Source organism: Anser brachyrhynchus (assembly GCF_964034855.1).
Source record: "Anser brachyrhynchus genome assembly, chromosome: 5".
Lineage (NCBI taxonomy): Eukaryota > Metazoa > Chordata > Aves > Anseriformes > Anatidae > Anser > Anser brachyrhynchus.
Genome location: NC_137699.1, coordinates 11,231,818 through 11,251,466, shown reverse-complemented (window position 1 = coordinate 11,251,466; position 19,649 = coordinate 11,231,818). Strand labels below are relative to the sequence as shown.

Below are 19,649 nucleotides of genomic sequence, written 5' to 3'. Positions count from 1 at the left end.
ACAAGTTTAGTTGTGAGTTGACAGTTCATCCATCTTATCAGGCTGCCTAACCTTGCAGCAAATGAACAATGAAAGTCCATTATTTATATTGAGAATTTTGAGGAGATGTTTTAGGATTGCAATTTGTCCTTTGAAAATAACATTTGATGCTTTTCTTGTTTGCATCTGTTTTTTGTTCTACTGGTGTTTTGTTTTGCTTTTGTTTTTCTACACAAGAAAACAAACATATTTCCCACAATTTTAGCTTTTTGTACTTGACTGCTCTGTTTTGTGAATTTTTGTTTGCATGTTTAAGTATTAACATTTGAAAATAGTTTTAGTTACAAAGAAAATATTTCACCCAAAATAGCAGTTGGAAAACAAATCCTTGTATGCTTGTGTGTTTTTATTTTATTTTAGTTCACAACCTAAAATTGATTTCAAAGGAGCTTTTTCTTGGCCCTTTTTCTGTCACGTAGGTGTGAAAACAGATTTAATTGTCCTTTTTCCAAGTGCTGCAATCAACAGGAAAGCTAAATTCATACCGCTATTATTGTCAAAACTTGGACTGCTCTTAAACCGGTCTGTTTAAGAAACGAACAAAAAAACAAATGAAAATCAAACGGAAGACTTAGTTACACTGTGATCTGTGATATATTAGCAATTTGGTGGATCCAGTTGCAGATCAGCTACTAGTTCACACTGTTATTTGAGTTTTGGGGAGTGGGTTTGTGCGCTGCTTCCTTCCAAGGTACTACGTGGGTGCAGAGGAGTATACAATAGATGTTCTTCCATGGAGATGTATTGACAGCTTGGAAGGCATTGTTGCTACTGTTGAACTGGTTTTAGCAGAAGCATAGCACTGATGATAATTAATTTAGCAAGTACTCGGAACAAGGACTTGAGGCCTCAGCCAGTTGCACTATGCGATACAAAGTTAATCACTGAAAAGTTGAACTTTTGGCTGGCAATCTGTTGCTTCCTCCCATCAACCTGTTTTCATTTCTGTGGTAACAAGACATTAAGTAGTAAAAGCTGACAGGAATCAAAGCAACAAAGCAGTCTTTTTAGCAACTAATTAGCACGTTAGCTTTGATTATGTCTTGGAACAACAGCAGGACCCCTCAAGGAGAAGAGGCTGCCCTAACTTCAGTGGTAAGATGCTCAATACCTCCAAAGTCTGACCTTAGTTTCTCCTTGGTCTTGTTTTTTATCCCCTTTAGCAGATACTATTTGAAATTGTGCTTGTTTATTTTCAGTCTTGACAGAGAAATTGACCTCTTTATTTCCGCCATATTTAATTCCTATTGTTGTGAACTGTTCCAGTTATAGCATCTGGATGGGTTTTGTAAAGGCTGTGGGAAAGCTGTTCCATGTTGCTTTGGGGACAGTTAGGAACAGAGTTTTTTTCTGTTCTTTGGCTGGAAGGACCACAGTCAAGGTTCTTTTCAGAGAGGAAAAAAATATGCTAATTTTTTTTTTCTTCCTGCGGTTTACTGCTTAGTATTACTTACTAATAGAAACATATCTGAGTTGTCTGTCCTTCCATCTGTAAAGGATTTTGAATTACTGTCAGAGTTGCCGTACATATGAGAGAACATAAATATCTAGTAGAGTATTAAATCACACTTAAAACAGATCAGCCTAACATCTCTATATGTGCATCCTAAATGTATCACAAGTGATCCTGAGATGTATTTGTTCAAGCCATACCCTCTAAAAATGCTTAATGTTCTAAATAGCTTTTCTTCTAGGTGTTCAAGCAATTTGATGAGTCTTCAAGGAAAGAAGTCCGTATTGTCCTGAGAAATATGGAAAGATTGAGTGAAAAAAATTATTTAAATCTGACAGTGACCTTGTGTGTGATCTTGAGGATTTCAGAAGTTACTCTGGGGTGGGGAGAAGTCAAGGTTTTTCTTGGAGCAAGTATTTTTCCTGTTAATTTTTCTTTCCCTTTCTACGGTTTAATACTTAATAGTACCTTCTTAGTAGTATCTTAGAGGTATTAGTACTATCTCAGTAGTATCTTAAATGTATTAAGCTGCTTTATCGTTATTTTAGTTTTCAAAGACGGAAGATCTTCGAAGCATGAAGCGACTGCTTAGAATCATTATATTAAATTGATTCAAGATACTTTTAGTGCAGGTTGACTTGATTTCAGTCTTACGAAGATAATGGCCAAAAATAAATTAAATTAGCTAGCAGAAGTGCATTTTCCTAGTAAAGAACTAGGGTTTGTCACTGCTGATTTTAATGAGACATCTGGCTAATATCAGTTAGTAGATGCTGCTAGGAAAATATTCCATTAATTGTATTCTAAGTTGATCACTGTGTGAGCTTTTGAGATAAAATATAATGGTGATTACCCTCAGTGCAGAAATCAATTGACAAACTTTCTCTTTTGTTTGCAAGTGTTTCCCCTGTGAGTCCATCAAGGTTGATCTTTCCTAGCTGAATGACAATATCCCTTGGGAGGAAAATGGCAGTATCTCTTCATTGCTCCCGGGAGATCTTGTCAAAGAGCAGAGGATGCGTATAAAAAGTGGGAGGGAGGAAGGGGATGAAAGAAGGATAATGAACCAGAGGACGTGACTGATATATTAAAACCTTCAGGAAGAGAAAGGGAATTAGGTTGACTCTGGAGAAAATTATTTTGACAACGGAAAATCTATGCTAAGGTTGTCTTATATTTTAGACAGTTTCATCCTTTAATGTCCAGTCTTGCACTTGGGAGCCAAAACTAACTACTAGGATATCAGTCTTAGGTGACAAAGAAAATTTTTTAGATAACAGTTGGAAATCTGGCTTAGGGTACTGCCGCAAAACACACCTTTAATGCATGATTTCTCTTTAAAGGAAAGACTACCATATCATGTTATGAAGCAAGATTTGGCCTTTGGAGCTGTTCAGTTATCTTGTAGCCGCCTCTACAGTTGTGTCCGGATTCTTAATTCTTTCTAAAACCCCAAATTGTTAATGTTTTAGTAGCAAGGGTTTTTCATTTTTTCCCCCGTGATAAAAACGCACCAACTCTGCCGCATGGGTTACAAACATTCCATCTCCATGCTTGGATAAACTCTATCAAAAGCACATTATCTCCCACTTCTGTGGCCAGCTGTCTAATTGTATTTGTTGTAGCCACTCACTGTTGGAACATGATACTAGTGAAGAGCAAGAATGATAAATTACTCACTGTAGGTGATAGTGATGATGATAATTTTTAATTTCCTTGTTCCTAAGTGAATTGGTAAGGTTGCCTTTATGAGCTCTAATAAGGAGTCGAGCACTGTCATTTGTTTTATCCTGTTAAAAAGCCGTATAGAACAGACAGCCATTTTCTGCAGAAAAAGCCTTAGTATTCAGATATATTTGAATTAATTTGATAAATTTAGTCTCTTCTTCCCATTCCAGCTAAGGCTATAAGTTGAAGAGTATAAATAAAGAATATGTACTAATATTCATCTTTTACAGCTGTTAAAGCTTTTTATGATTCAAATACTTTGTACGTGTTACGTGAATAAATGAAAATAGGTTCAAGATGAAATTACCTTGAAGGGAAGGAGAATTTGTGGAAAAAATGAGTCACATTGGGCGGAAGTGCTTCATTTACAGTTCTTTGTATGCTTGCGTGAACACCTTAGAAAACCTCTATGATGGGTGAATACATTAAGCTATTTTATGTGAACTCTTTGTCAAAATTGGGTAGATGTTAGTGGCTGCTGTGATGATTTCAGGCATACTTGATTGTAAGTTGCTGAGTGAACTCTGGCTCACCTTGGTAGGATGCTGCTTGGCAGTCTCAGTAATGCAGATAGATTCTTAATTATTTCTTTAGCTCTTTATTTACTCTTCTTAGTTCCCTGCGAAGTAAGTGTAGGCAGTTAGTTCTGGGGTTAGGGTTTTTGTCGTCACAGCTCTGCTTTCCTCCTGGCAATTGATTTGAGAACAGGAAAAATAACATTTCTGCAATGTTTCCCAATAATTAATATCATTTGAGCCTAGACCGGGGCTAGACACTAGGCTGGAGTTTCCGGTATTAATTACCAGTTTATAAGTCATTATTTTTGTTTTCCTCTTTCATGGTATTTAAGAGACTGGTACTTGAGAGGTTCTTCCAGAGAAGGCATAAGTTACTGATGATTGATCATTGGTGAAGTTGTAAATAAGTTGTCAAAGGTAGAGTGAAAAGATGAAGAAAATCTTCCATCTGCCATGTAAGAAATAACTGTTTATTGTTATGCTTAAAACAAAGGAAACCAAGGCAGTAGTTAGAAAACATCACCTAGAACTTACGGAGACACTAGTAGCTGCTTTGCTTTTCCTTAGGTTGACTTCCTGTAACAAAAACAAACAAACAAACCAACCTACCAAGATGACACCCTAAATAAAAATCTGGCCAGCTCTTTATTCCATTGTAATATGCTTGTGTCTGTGAGATGGTTGTGTGTCTGTCACTTGTAAATGACTTTTTTCCCCTTACATTTTGCTGCGTAGATGCAAGTGTTACGGTTTACAACAAAACGGGAGGACTTATTCTTCCTTCAGTCTGTAAGCACTGGCTGGCATTGTCTTAATTTGTAATACTGCATATTTAATAGAAGCTTGTGATTCACTGTTGTAGCTACTGCACACTCGTTTGTTGTGCTCTAAAGTAAAATGAATGGAAAATGCTTCTAACTTCAATTTTACAGAATTATTTCAGTGAAACATACTTAGAGGTGGAATACACATTGTGTATCTCAGCATAAGATTTTAATGAAAAAAAAGTTGAGACGTAAGAGAAGATACCTACTTCTAAAAAGATAGTAATCAATACCTAGCTTTGCATCATCAGTTATTTCAACTTGTTGATTTGTGGAGGTCTTTAAATTTTTGAGATTCTGTTTTCAAATATACAGGATTGTAGACCAAATCACAGAAAGCATTAACTACATCTACTTCACTTTTTTACAAGATGTTAGTGTGGAATACAAGAACATCGCTGTAGTGGGGCAAAGCTTAAATATAACTTGAGGATGTAGTGGTGGTGGTTTTGTTTGGATGGTGGATTTTTTTGTTGTTTTTGTTGTGTTTGGGTTTTTTAAAGCATTTGGGAGTATTAAAATGGGCTTCTGTAATACCGTCAGAGATTTTAGGTTTTCATAGCTCTTCTTAAAGTGCTGTGTTACTGGCAGGGGAACTCATGCAACCTAGCACATGAAATCTTCCATGTGAAATCAAGAGGACTAAAGGAGGAAGGTAGAAAATGTAGGCTGGAGATACTGGGAGGCTTTGGGGTAGACTTGACCCCTTAACTTGTGTTTTGGTTTATGCTAAGCCTTGTTTTGTAGTGGTAAATAATGTGCTTCCTAGATCAATGGCTTCGTAGTCTCAACAAAAATCTTAGTAAAAACCTAAACAATTTACAGCACTTGTTAGCTAGGTTTTAATATATGAAAAATGTACTGAAGCTTTGATTACATAAACTCAAGAAAATCTGTTTAACTTAAGATATTCAGACACTTAAGGTTTGTGTGAACAGCATTTTGTTTAACTTTCTTAATCTTATCTGCAGTTTGAAACCCCGAGATATGCTTCTTGTTGGCATCCAAAGAGTTGTGAAAACAGTTGGAAAAAAACACCAACAAACTCAACTCCTTAGATTTCTGAATTGCAATATCTGGTCTTAAAGTTAGTTTTTAAGTACTGTATAGACTCTTCTCCTCTATGTTTTTAACTTAAAGCATAGAATTACTATTTAGCTATACATGACTAGGGTCTTAATCTTTGCTGGTTTTCGTAGCTCACCAAAAAGGTAGGACTTTGTTTTTTGTTGGCTCGTTTTTGTTTGTTTTCTGTCATGTTTTAATGTTCTGGAGGCAGTGTATTGGGAAAGGGATCCATGCTTTCAGTCAAGAGATGTCAGATCTTAAAACTGAGGAGTTTTGAGGAATGTCTGAAGCTGTTCGCTAGAACTTACCCTTAGGATCTTGGGGAATTATTTTTGTTAGAATATTGTTCTGTTTTTTTTTTAATTTCTGGCTCAACAATTGCTTCAGTGAAGGGAGTTGATCTATTTTAGAACTTAACAAAAAGAATTGAATGGATCAATGTAGAAAAGACTAATTCCTGGAACTCTGCAGAAGATAGTCTTTGTGATGTGTAATACTGTTACTACCTCTTGATTTAAATGGTCCACGTCAAGGTTTCAGGTTTTGCAGTTGCAATGTTTTCTTTACATTGGCAGTGTAAGGAATAAAGTAATTATTTATACTGGTCATTTACAGAAAGTGTACAAAATCCTATTTCCCTGAGCACAGGAAAGAAACAGGTAGTAAGGGGATGGTTTCTTTGCTTATAGCTGCAGTCTCCTTTCAGCCTGAACTTGATCCCCCCAAAATATTCATCTGGTGGGGACATTTTCTCAGGGTGGCATGTTGGATGTTTCTGTTACTTCTTGCTGCCAAGTGTATGGCTATTTGTATTCCCCCTAACTGTGGTATGTCTCCTTGGAGTTTTGGGCACTGTCTTTGCTTTCTGCTCGGAAGCGTATCTTGATAGTCTCATTTTCTCTGGAAGCCATTTTTACCCCCCTCGCAATTCTTAATGTATTTTTGTTGTCTCTACCTTTATCTTTCCTTCCCAGTAATCTTATCCTAAATTTTATCTGCAAGTGTATCAACAGTATTGACCTGATGATTAAGAGGTGTTTTTGCGGCTTCGGAGATGTCTGACTAGCGTCCAAAAAGATGGTGCCTCAGTAAAAGTAGTCTGATGGGTCAATAAAAAAAACTTTGTCAAAACCTCAATCTTCACTGAAAAAGGAATATTAGAGACAGGGCTGTGATTCAATTGGGAACGAATTTCTCAACATTGACTGATAGGGCCTTATGTAAGGGATGGAAGAATCACCATTTCCAACATCTGGTGCTCATTTGTCACGAAGGTCCCATAGTATCTGCATCGTTCGTTTTGGAGCTTTCCAAGCTTCTCTAGAGCGCCATTAGTTGAAAAGCTAACACAAGTAATTTAACACTTTTTTTTTTTTGCTTTAAGTTGTACTCACATCCGTGTTGTCTGTTCTGGATTTAGACTGGAAAGGGAAAATACCAGAATGGTTTAGCTGTCATTCAGATTACCTAGTACATGATGATAAAGCCATATGCCATTCAGTTGTTTTGTTACCTTGATTTTGTAAGTGCGTTTGATGTCTTTATGTTTTTCTTCGCAATCTCTCTGAATCAATATAAAGAGCATGCTGCAGAACTTGGCCTTTGTAACTATTCAAAATAACCACTTTAATAGACTTAAGAGAAAAACACTATTGCCGTGGGAAGGATACAACCATTTGCAGTAAGTGTTCATGCAGCAGGCTTTCCATCACTGAAATGGACGGATAGCTCGTTTGGATATACCGTAGTTATCAGGAGGAGCAGGTCATCCTGCTATCAGAGGGATTGAAGTCCCCTAGCATCTATAGTAGCAGTTTTTCAAAGTATCTGTTCTGAGTCATTTTTTCAGACTGACAGAGTAGAAAAGCTTAACTGCCTTGGGTCCATTTTCAGATTTGCTTTAGCCTTTTTGTAGGAGACAGTAGGAAGCAAAGGTGAGTGTGGATAGCATTTCAGAGTTGAAATGGTGTAGCTGATTGTCTTTTATTAACATCTTCCAGTTCTTTCTTGGAATTTATTTGAATTCTTTGAACTTCTGGGAGTCTAAGGCTTTTTTCATCAAAAAAGCAGGCCATCATTAAAAGGCTGCGTAACTAATAGTGTGGGTGTATTTTTTGTGTGCAGATATTTTCTATTTCTTTTCCTACTGAAGCTGGAAGACAAGTCCCACTACTGAGTTATGCACTGAAGAGAGAAGCTCTTTGAGGCTAGGAGTGGGATGACAGGAGGGACAGAGCAAATGTTCCAAGGAATCCTATGGAGAGTTACTATTAAAAACTTCTGAAAGGGCCAGCTTGAGGCGTTTGTGATTCTTTTTCCTCATCTGTGTATGTAATTAGTGAAAGAAAAATATCCATTGTCTGGTTATGCTGTGCTTCTGTTCTCAGCGAGTTTTTATGGACGATGGTGTTAAGCTATGTGAAGAGTGAATACGTCCCTCATTTTGTATGTGTATTTAGTGTGAGGGTCATGGAAGCTATAGATGACAAGGACTGAAGGACTGAAGTTTATGTGCTTGTGGGCTTGCACATATAAAAAGTACTTTTTCATATGTAATTTCAGTTGTAGTTAGGGTGTGGAGGTTATTTTGGAAACTTAGCATAAGATTAGATTTGTAATAAAATTCAGTTGCAGGCTGAATATTCTTGAGCAGAAATCACAATAAATAAATACATATATATTCATGATAGTCTTTCTTTCAAACGTCACTATTGCTCCTTTATCATATTTGCCTTTTCCTATTTTTTACAGGCGGTTGCTGGTTATTTTGATATATTTTTTGAGAAGGATTGTCACAACAAGGTATGTGGGGTTATGAATTTTAAAAACAGCCTTGAAAGATGAGGATTTTTTGTATGGTTTTAATACCTCGAGGTGTTTGGCAGCGAGTTTTGTTGTAGAAAACATGCATGTGCGCTTGGTAATTGATTGATGTATTGTGGTATTAAAAATGGTGTTCTTTAATGAAACTCTTGAACTCTTCCAATGCAGGTCTTGTTTTCAACTGGTCCCTGGTGTACCAAAACACACTGGAAACAAACAGTTTTTCTGCTGGAGAAACCAATTCCTGTAGAAGCAGGTATGTTTAAATTCAGTTGTGGTGCAACAATGGTTGTGTTAAACTGCTATTATCATTTAAGTGTTAAACTGCTATTATCATTTAAATGTAAAACAGTTCAAGAATTGTGTGTTAAAAAATAGTAAATACATCTTTCAGCTGCTGTTTAAAAACTTTCTTTGCTTAAGCAAAGCAGTAGGAAATATGTATGTGTATTCTATAAAATCAACATAAAAAGTATAAATATGTGCTTGCACATGTGTATTTAAGTGGGCATATGTCTAATATGTAGCTCCATACTGGTTTTTTATATGGAATTAGCGTCTCAAAGGATTTCTGTCTGGCACAGGGGAGATTAAAGACTGCACCACTGTTAATAAGGTTCTCTTAATTTTAACGTTAGTTGCGTTCTTAAGCATCATATCGATCAAATGATTGCATAGGATTTTTTGTACCACTCATAAGCTATGCTCTATTTCTTGTATAGGTACATGCATGGGTGTTGTACATGGCACTTGTGGGATTACCCTGTAAATAGAAAAGGGTTTTAAAGAGCTCACAGCCGTGAACAGGATCCACTGAAGTATGGGAGATGTGATTTTGATACGCTGAACGCTTTTATGAAGTGAATAACTACTGTAATGTGTTCCATCTTGAGTCTGACACAAGTAAACAAAGCTTTTGTTGTCGTCAGGATAACCCAAAATTCAGATGATAAATTGTTGGAGTAAAGTTTTGAAGATTAAAATGATATGTTAGTGGTTTTAATTACCTGTATTTGGTAAGTTTTGAAAGTACTTTTCCATGCAAGTAGTAAAGCGTTCCCTGCTTGATAAACATAGAAGTGTGTCCAATGACCATCATGGGTCATCGTTTATAATCAAAGGAAATCAAATAGCTATATTTATATGCTTGAAAAAGGGCACATTATTTGTCTACTTATCCACTAAATATGTGCTTACCACTGTTGAACTCCTTCTCAGCTCATATTGAGGGCTGTTTTTCTTTACAGACTATCAGGAAGGACCTAGAGAGGATCTGGCAATGTGGCTCAGTTCTGCTGGTCAGTTAAGCAACTCATGGTATTCCATGGCCTTGAACTGAAAAGTTTACAAATAGGCCAGACATACAGGGGAGAAAGGGCACAGAAACATATGTGGATCTTGCAAAAGAAATTGAGGTCAAGAGGTTTAGAGATGATATGGAGGAGTATTGAGGTAGAAGGGGATATTGTCTGCTCTTGATAGATGATAATTATGAATGTACAGTGGTGATAGCAGCACCAAGCCTCAATTAAAACAGCTTTTGTGATTGCTTCATCCATCTATTAGCCGTCACAGCTTTTTAGCAGGAGTGTCTTTCCTGAAGGCATTAAGGACTATGTTATGTGACTAATCTTTTTTTTTCATCCTTGGAGTTTAAGTTCTTAAATGATTTTTACTTTGCATATTTTTAGATCCTTGGTATGCACATGTGCTTTGGTACATTAGTGCTTGGCTTGTGTTCTGTTCAGTTTCTCTTTCTGATGTTTTCTCTTCTTTTAGATGAGGCTAGCTAAGGTCTCCTTGCTGAAATTCATTATATTTCAATGTCATAGAGTGTGAAATGATTTATTTTTTTAAAGTGCAATGACATTTGTTAGAATATGCTCGTTATTTAATATTACATAGATCATTTGACATTTACAGAATGCCCGAAATTACTGGGAGGTGTGTCTGGATCTAGAGTTCTAGTCTAGGTGCTGTGACTTTCTGAAGATAACTGCAGAAACAGTGTGCTTTGAAGCAGTGAACACAACCCAGTTGACCTTCAAGATCACTTTTGCCATAACTTCTTTCTTCCTCTTTATTAGCTCACATTTTAAAAAATTATTCCTGTACTGAATCCTGTTGCTGCTGTGCTTTTCTTTTCTTTCTGCTTGCTTCCTTCTCTTAGTAGTTATTTAAGTTCCCGTTTCCCATCTTTTTCTGTGCTCTTTATCTTCTATAGAAGATAGAAGTCTAATTTTCTCTGATTTTAAGCGTAAGAGAAGGTTCTGAGAGAAACACCGACATAATCTCCTTTTCCTTTGTAAATTCAGTGTTAATTTCTGCGGAATTTTGGTTTTTCATGAAGGATGTAACTGCATCAGGGCAGAAAGTATTTCCTGATAATTATATAAGAATGTTCCTTGATTTGGGCGACTTCTGAAAACATCTTGTTTCTGACTTGGGTTTGTTATCATTCCAAAAATCTCTTACAGTAACATGACTTGAAGAAAAAGATTTCCATATCTTTCAACTTTTCTTATTGTTTTTTATTCTTTTCAAAATAGCGACTTTTTACTATTAATCTCTGGTAATTCTTGGTTAACCATATTCCTTGATTTCTTCAGTCTTTCCCTTTCTGTTTTACCAGCCAAACTAACTGCTCAAGTCTGTCTTGTAGTATGTCTAAAGTTGTACTTCCAGCTGTTTCTTGTCTGTCACTTAAGTTAATTGATAAAGTAGCACAACTTGTCACCATGTGGCCATGTATTGTTTCTGTCTTGCATGGTGAACTGAACTCTACTCCAAGTACTTAGCTTTTTGGGGAGATTTTTTGTCTTCAAATTGACTTTTCTCCATGTGAGTTAGCTGAAGAAAACGGTAAATATATTAGATTTTGACACATTTGAATCATTGAAAGACTTGGCTTTCTTGCCTTTCCCTGTACTTACCAATATTCAACTGTCTTATGTATAAAATCTTAGAATAAGGAATGTCTATATGGCGCTGGGACACAATGAAAAAGACCCAATTGAGACCAAATAAATTGTTCGAGCCAGGACAATCTCTTCTCCTAGTGCATAATGCAAAATAAATAGAACTAATATCATTTGAATCTTTTAATAATCTGATTAAAAAACAGTGAAGTGCAGTCATAATGCAGTTAAAGAAAGCCGAGGAGGTAAACAGACACATGGAATATGCTACATGGTCTAACCACAAGCTTTGTTCCATTTTTAAAGCTAATATTGAGACAGCTGCTTATTTCAATATTTGGCCAGCTTACTGTGGTGGCATTTGCTTCCAGTGTTTTAATAAGCTGTGAAAGAGGGATTTGTTGGTATAAAATACTTTGAAAACATTTTCCTGTTTTGAAAACATGTCTTTTAGGCAGGTTATTTTTTATTTTTTTTTCTTTCCCAGTGAAGAAAAATGGTTCCCTCAAGTTTTTAAGTCTGACTAATAAAGCTGATTTCAAGTTTCAGAGATGCTTTATAGCTTTTGGGGATATGCCTGATCTGGTCATAAAGGAATGATGGTATTTGGATTTGCTCTGCAAAAGAGGTTGAGCTTAGAGGTATCTGAACCTGTTGGGTATTTAACAGAAAAATGCTACTTTGTGCCATGGTAAAATTCCTTTGTTCTACTGTGGTAACTATGTATTTTTTTTCAGCTGTTTGACTCCAGGTTATTTGTTGTAAAAGTAGCTCTATTTGCTCATCCGTGGGGGGGGGGAGTGATTTTGATCTTGTTTCTACTAAAAACAGAATGAAGCCATTACACGCCAAAGGATGCAGCGTGGAACTAATCCTCCCTGCGTTGCCGTTCCTGCTGCAGCCTGTGCTAGGTGTGCAGGATTTGCAGATCCTCTGAGAGGAAATGGGAGAAAATTAACCTAGTTCCAAAGATCTGGAGAGTGGAGCAATAAGAATTGCACCTAATTAATAGAGACTGGAGCAGTAAGAATTACACTTGATTAATACATAGGATTTGCTACTGAATTTCAGTTTCATACATAACTATGATAGATAGGTTTGTGTATAGCTTTAATAGATAATTTTTGCTTATTTTGGTTTAGTTAGGGGACGAGGGCAATCTTTTGCTGCTAACATATTCTGAAAAGCTAGTTTTCGTCCTCATGGACTGTGACGAGAGACTTAAAGCTCATGTGCCATGAAGTAAAAAGAGCGTCAGCACGTTGGATAGGCTTTAACTGCTTAACATGCAGTAAAAATAAAGAAGCTAGAAAAAGAAGCCAGGTGATATTTTATTGCCAGAAAAATGTTTTTTCTCAGACGAGTATTGTATTGCAGGCTCCCTATGGAGTACAAGGCTTCACTTAGCAGCCCTTTGAATAGCTTGAAAAAGTCTTTATTTTAAAAATTGAAATTCAGATGCCAAAGCTGTGTCTTTCTCTTATTAATGGTCCAAACATGGATCTTGTTCTTCCATTGTATGTTGTGATATTGCTGCTAAGTTTCATAAACAGAAAATTGCATATGGAATGTCATTCTCTTGTGGTTGACCGAAGGGTTTACTGAACAGATAAAAACACATACAAGAATGATTTCAAGGGGGTGACAGAATCTGTTTGGTAACAGTGCATTAAGTTAAAGCCCAGATCTGTATGCGAACAAATTCTATTAGCAGTAAAATAGCATATTGTCAACGTTCTGTGTTCTTGATAGTGCCTTGCAGTGGAAATAAAACCTTGATTTGTTTGTCTGTGGAGTTAAAAGGGGCTTGCATAGCGAAACTGAAGAATGCACTTGACTAAGCCCCTGTAAAATCCATGATTATCTTGAACTCCCCAGTCTCCACGATTGGGTAGCTGTTTGTAAATCTACAAACTTGAAAACATTGATTTGGCTACCTGGAGAGTTTTTTTATCAAAAACAAACAAACAACAAAAAACCACTGGCACAAATAATCTGTTTTGATTTTTTTACTGGAATACTTCAATATTATGTATCCCAGTTGGATCATTTGGTTCAAAATTAAGATTTTACTGTTTGTTTTGCCTGTCTACAGTTGCAATGATGTTGCTTGCTTTTAAAAACTAGTAACTGTTAAAACTTTTTTGAGGTCTGACTAGATCTTGCATGTCTTATGATGTAGCTTCTAAAATCTGCTTAAAATCATCCTGCTTACTTTGCAGAAACATCTGTGTGTACATCAGGCACTAATTGGAGAGAGTCTCTTCTCATGGCCTATTTATCTCACTGTAAGTTAGTAAGAGTTCGGTATTTATATAGGAAAAGTTACAGGGGCTTCTTGTGCTATTCTGTGTGGTCCCCTTTGCATGCTCTTGAGACAGCAAAGGGATGTGATGAGTATGGCAGGAAGAACCTAGTTTTCTCAGAATTTTGTTGCAACTGCTGAGAGGAAAATTGAGACAGGATACACAACACAGGATCTCTATTTCAAAATGTAGTGAATTGAGACTACTTCTAGGTGAGTTAGTTTTGGCTCTTACAACTCTACGTGTTGGAGGGCCATGGAGGGGGCCCTCGGTGTTTCATTTGGCGAGTATTTCTGGTACCTGATCTGTCTTGGGAATCTCGCTGCTCAGCCAGGTGTGGGGTGTACATGTTATCTTAGGCAGCCATACAAGGTTGTCCTGACTTACTCAGCAGGCTGTATAGCCTTCCTCAGAGGTGCCTAGTTTGTGGTTTGACTTGCAGAGTTGAAAGAACAAGTGATGGGAAAACTTGCCAAGGAAAATGCCTAGGGTATATGATGGGTACAGACAGAACCTCAGTATAGTTTCAGAGCAGGGCTATAACAGAAAGGAATCAGTAAACAACTGCTTAATTGATCAAACTAACTGGCCAGTGTAAGAAGGGTGTCACAGATCAGACATCATCACTGACTTGGGTATTGCTCTGCTCAGTACAGAAAGTGCTCATTGGAAATTACTGGGTTGGTGATGCAGTAAAAAGAGACATGGTCAAATGGGAAGGTGAGGGTTTGTGTACATCTGCAGGTGCTTGCAGTTTAATTAGATGGGGGGATTAAGGATAAGTTACTGAGTTTAAGGAAAATGCTATTGGTTCTGCAACAAATCAGTTGTCTTTCATTCTTCTTTTTTGTTTTCTAAAGATAGATGGTATGTAGAAACTGCTTCCTAGCCAACTATTCCAAAGTAATGCTTTCAAGACTTGTTTTTAACAGTTGCTTGCTAGCCCTCAGTGTTATTTAAGATGGTGACTCCAGTTTGTCTAAACTGGGGTGGAAAACGAGATAAAGTTTAAATTGTCAGTCTCGAGTGAGCGCAGCCTTATCTTGAAGAGAGGTGTCAAAATGCACCGGTATATAACTGTTAAGGCAAATCTGACTACCCTGTAAAGCCTGTGGTTGTTAAAACGTGGGGGATTGTCACAACCTCAGAGCAGGAATTTGCAAAAGGTATTTCTCAACGGCAGTTTGGAAGTTGTCTTTAGCCCAAGTCTACTGCAGTCTTATAGGAGCTCTCTCTGAAACAATTTCAGTGAGATCTTTCTTTCAAAGATCTTAAGATTTTTGAAGTCAAAGATGTTAAGCTTTAAGGGGGGGGGTCAGAAAAAAAGAATGATTTGAGTACGTTCATACTTGGCTTGCTGTTAGTTTCATAAAGGTCTTCCACAAGAAGAAAAGAAACAAACTTTGAGAGATCTTGATTGCTAGCTGCTTTCGTTAACTCATTCAATCTTTTCCATAATCAAAAAGTGAGAGGGCACCAAGCTGTATTAAAGGGCAGGAAGCATTACAGGTTCATTGCCATGGATCATGTCATGCTTTGCATAGATGCTAAGGGTATGTGTGCAGGAGACTGCACACAATCTTTGGGTTCAGTCAAGTCATTTCAGGTGAGTCAGGTTACAGACTGAAAAATACTGGAAATAACTTAAGTGACAGAGGCTCTTGCATTGAGAGGTATCTGATCTGAAGAACTTGCCCTACGTACGGATGATGGTGTTGCACAGAACTAAACAGTGTTAGTTACAGTTACACCGATGATAAAAGTCAAAACCAAAATCAACTATTTTGGGTGTTCAGAGTTAATGTATACAGGGTGTACTGTAGAGCACGTAATAGGATGTGTGGTACTTGGCAGTGGATCAGTATGGAAGTAGGGATGCGTTTTTTACCCTGCACTAGCAAGCTTTTGTGGCGGTTCTGCTGAATTCAGTTTCTTTGTGGGACGAATTTTAGGACTCCCTAAAGGCTAATAAAAATGCTGGAAGGGGGTCGTAATGAATTCAGTTTTGTCCTAATCAAACTGCAATGGCACTGTGTAGTTTACTTGCATTCAGCTGAGCGTGATAAGAGCAAGGTGATACAGCTGAGTCCCCCAGACAGCTTCCTCCAGGCAGTTCATAGGACAGCAGAACGGTGAAAAAACATCAGTCATTTTATATCTATGTGACATTGATTAATTGTTCAGAATTGCCTTTCTGTTACTTGGTTGCACTGCTGTTGCTTGGTTCAGCCCTCAGAAAAGACTGTTTAGAAAGGCAGATTTAATGTGGTTACTGCATAAGAAATAGCTGAGAAAAAGGGACCGCTTCATTTCACTAACTGCATTTAGAAACAGAATCCGAGGGTTCTGTTCTGTAAAGTCAAATGTAATTTTTGAAATTATATTTATGTTTTTACCTTGTTTATTGTATTGTTTTGTATTAAAACGCTTTAAATTATAAGACTGTTACAGGCTGATTGAAGATGATTTTAATTCTGTTCCTAGACGTTTTTTAGTCTTCTTACAATTTCAAACAGATTCTGTATTACAGAATGTTAACATAATCCAAGTAATTCATTTTGCAATGCAGTTCGGAAAGTCTTTGTGTTGGAACTACCCTAAGATTCCCAGCTGGAGAGGGGCTATAATGTTTTTTTCCCTTTAATTTATTCATGTACTGGTCAGATCTGTCTAAGTAAACTATGAAAACATTCTTTCAATTCTTTGCAAAACACATTATGCTGTATCAGTCACTTATGTCCTAACAATAAAGCTGCACAGGAATGAAGCTAAATCTGCAACTGTTAAATTATCAAACAGAAGAGCTTTTGGATCTCCCATACAGTATTGCTACCACAGTTAATCTTGCTGAAAAGGTTTTTCTGTTGCGATGCTTAATACAGTGGATCTTGTGTCAATTCTTTGTTTGTATGCAACTGAGTAACACGTCAAATGGAGACAGCTAAAAATCTCACACATTGAAAACTGGCCCATTTTTGGAATTGCTTTTTTTTTTTTCCAATAAGAATATTGAAAATAGCCTCTTAACAGGGCATGAATAGTTGGTTTTAAAATCACATTAAGAAACAGCTGGGAAGTACTTGGTATCCAGTGGGATAGAAAAGCAGTAACAGTGGCTGTGGCTGGTGTGAGGGTTGGAGATGGATGGAGTGGAGCGTAATAGAAGAGTAGCAGAGAACTTGATGCTGTAGGCCTGGGTCATCCCTGCTGTAGGGTGTTCTGTAGAATCGTCTGCTTAAATGCAGCTGTTGTATTTCTCAAGTCATGGTATAAGATGGCTCAGCGGTGGGTTTTCTACATATTTACAAATATAATTGAAATTACAGGTCTTGTTAAGGACTGAAAATACATTGGGATTTTATTAATTATTTTTTTAAATATCTGCAAGCAACAATCTTTGCAAAAGCATTGTGAAATAAAGAGAGCTGCTTGTTAAGCTCACTTGAAGAAGAACTAAAAAGCCCATATAGGTCCTATTTCCTTACAGTGTGAGGCAATATCTATATTAGTGGTTTTCTTTCTTGACATGTTAGAATATTCGCTAATGTATAGTTTGCTCAAAACCAAAAAAAAAAAAAAATGCAACTTGTACAATGCTCGTAAGGCCAGAGCTAGACTGCCAGAACAGAATTTGTAATTCCAGAGCTTTCACAGTGACATGGAACTTGTAGATAAGTTCGAGTCTTAACAAAACCTTAGAGTATCTGATTGAAAGCCACCAAACAGAGTAAGATAGCTTGATTCTGGGAGTACCCTAACAAGGTCAAAGTCCTCTGACCTCAAAATTAGTCTCTTGCTTGAGCGTTTCATTGCAGATACCTTCCTTGAAAATGTTAATGCTGTTGGCTTAATGGTGCATTTCTTTCTGACATAAACATGACGTTACTTAAAAACCTGACACACTGTCAGATATAAAAATTTAAGATCCGTTCTGCCTCTCTGCAGTCCAAGCCTTTGAATTTCACTTGTTCATAAGCAAACAAGTGAAACAAAGTTTTTTTCCCCCGTTCACAGGTAAAATTGTCATATTGGTTCTTTGGGTGGGTCAACTGAGAAAGCATCTACATAACTCAGCAACTCACCAGGTCTAACTGCAGTCACTTAGACGTACGTTCATTTTCAAGACCATTGGTTAGAGCCTTGAAAATGTACAAGAAAACTTCGTAGACCTGTTTAATTCTAATTGGGAGCAGCTTCTTGTACAACATAAGCATATGTAATGCATCTGTCTGGTTACGCAGGATACACGTAATACACAGTAATTATGCATAGTAATTTCTTTCTTTTTTTCTTGCAGGGGAGGCCCTGAGAGGAAAGATAACAGTTCGCAAAAACAGAAAAGATCCGCGATCCCTCTTTATAACCCTTTCGGTGAAGGACACAAAGCAGACCTACAGCCTTCAGTGAAAGTTCTACGTATAGCTTTGAGAAATGTCAGATATAACTGTTAGATTGAACAGTTGATAACTGTTTCTAAATATCCAAAAATGGTAAACTCTTGGATTTCTGTATGTGCATGAGAATATGAAAAGCGTACCTGGAACTGAGAGAGTACTGTTTGGATGCTCTTGCAGTGGCATATGGCAGCTGGTGACACAGTGAGATTCTGCTGTGTCTCACGGGATGTGGGGAAAGGAAGGAAAAGCTGGATTTGAGTTAGATGAGACTGCTGGGTGAGAAAAATGCCTTTAAAGTCTTGCTGTGAGGAACAGTGAGTATTATCTCTGAATATTGTTTTATTCTCCAGCTGGCAAATTTTACCATTAACGAGTAAGCAAAATCCTTGTGCAATTTGTTTTAGGAAAAAAGCTAAATGATGTGCCAGAGCAGCTCAGCAGTAGCTGGAAAATCCCGATGGGAATAAATTTGGATTCCAATTGCAGGATTGCATCAACAAAGACTTTATTTTTATTACACTTCTATAATTAAAAAGTTGTATCACGTTTCAGTTACATTTATCTAAATAAATGATCCGAGTATGTTGTATAATGCAGTTGCCTGTTTCCTTTTTTTTTCCACTTAATTGGAAATTCTTTCATCTCTCCAGTGATGGCTCATTTATTTGTGGCTGTTTTTTTTTTTTCCATAGTAGCCTATTGGAGCACAGGTGGATGGAAGCGTGTATTTTATCAGCGTTACGGAAAATACTATGAACAGATAGCGGCAGGTGCTGCAACAGTGGATTTTGTTTGGCAGGTTACAGAAAGTGGCTGTGAACAGTCAAGGACTGATGTGTGTGTCACAATGTTTAAACACCAAACTGCAATAGAGTTTGTACCAAGTGTAACCGTAAGCAGTTAATGTGCTTGTATTGTACACGTATTTGTATTGAATACAAATGCATTTTCATGGAATTTTGAAATTGTTGCTTCAAAAGTCATTTCAAGAAGCACAAATGACAGTTTTGCTATTGATCTCCAAACATCTGTTTAAAAAAATAGATTTTTTTAAAGGACCAAGAAGAGAACAATTCATTTTTTTCCGCTTGGAGTCTGCTCTATAAAGTTTGGGTAATTCTATATTGTGTAACTCTTGTGCCTGTAACTAAAGATAAGTAGAATGTCATCAGCGATTATGCCAATTTGGCAGGAAAGTGGAAACTTGTATTCCAAAATTCTGAAATTCTCCTGCAGCGCAGCACTCTTTTTTTTTCCCCACAGTTAAATTGTCTTTGAATAGGAAGTCACAATCGCTACAGAGCTTCAACATTTTCAATTGAAAACAGACTTGTGGATTTAATTTCATCTTACACTGTTTTATCCTTTTCTGTGGAAACACATAGCTTACTAATTGACATCCAAATAATTTTCTAGGCTTGGGAGGGTGGGGATTCTCTCCTGTGTGAAAAGTATTGAATTACCATTAAACCTATAAATGTCCCGATTAACATCTAGATGTTGGAAAGCTCAGCACACACATGCAGCTTAAGAGGGATGTTCAGGAGCTGAACGCTTACGCTGGTTAACTCATTC

The 19,649-nt window shown here is 37.0% G+C and overlaps 1 protein-coding gene across 4 annotated transcripts in view; it reads left to right on the top strand.

The window, feature by feature from the left end:
- Positions 1-18,666, top strand: part of PRMT3 (protein arginine methyltransferase 3) — a 158,814-nt gene extending 140,148 nt beyond the window's left edge. For all 4 annotated transcript variants that reach the window (XM_080592414.1, XM_080592416.1, XM_080592417.1 and 1 more), the window contains 3 exons: positions 8,382-8,432; positions 8,622-8,709; positions 17,975-18,666. In XM_080592414.1, coding sequence (XP_080448540.1) covers positions 8,382-8,432; positions 8,622-8,709; positions 17,975-18,084 — 249 coding nt within the window. In that variant the 3' untranslated portion in view covers positions 18,085-18,666. The remainder of the gene's footprint in view (positions 1-8,381; positions 8,433-8,621; positions 8,710-17,974) is intronic.
- The last annotated feature ends 983 nt before the right edge of the window (positions 18,667-19,649 follow it).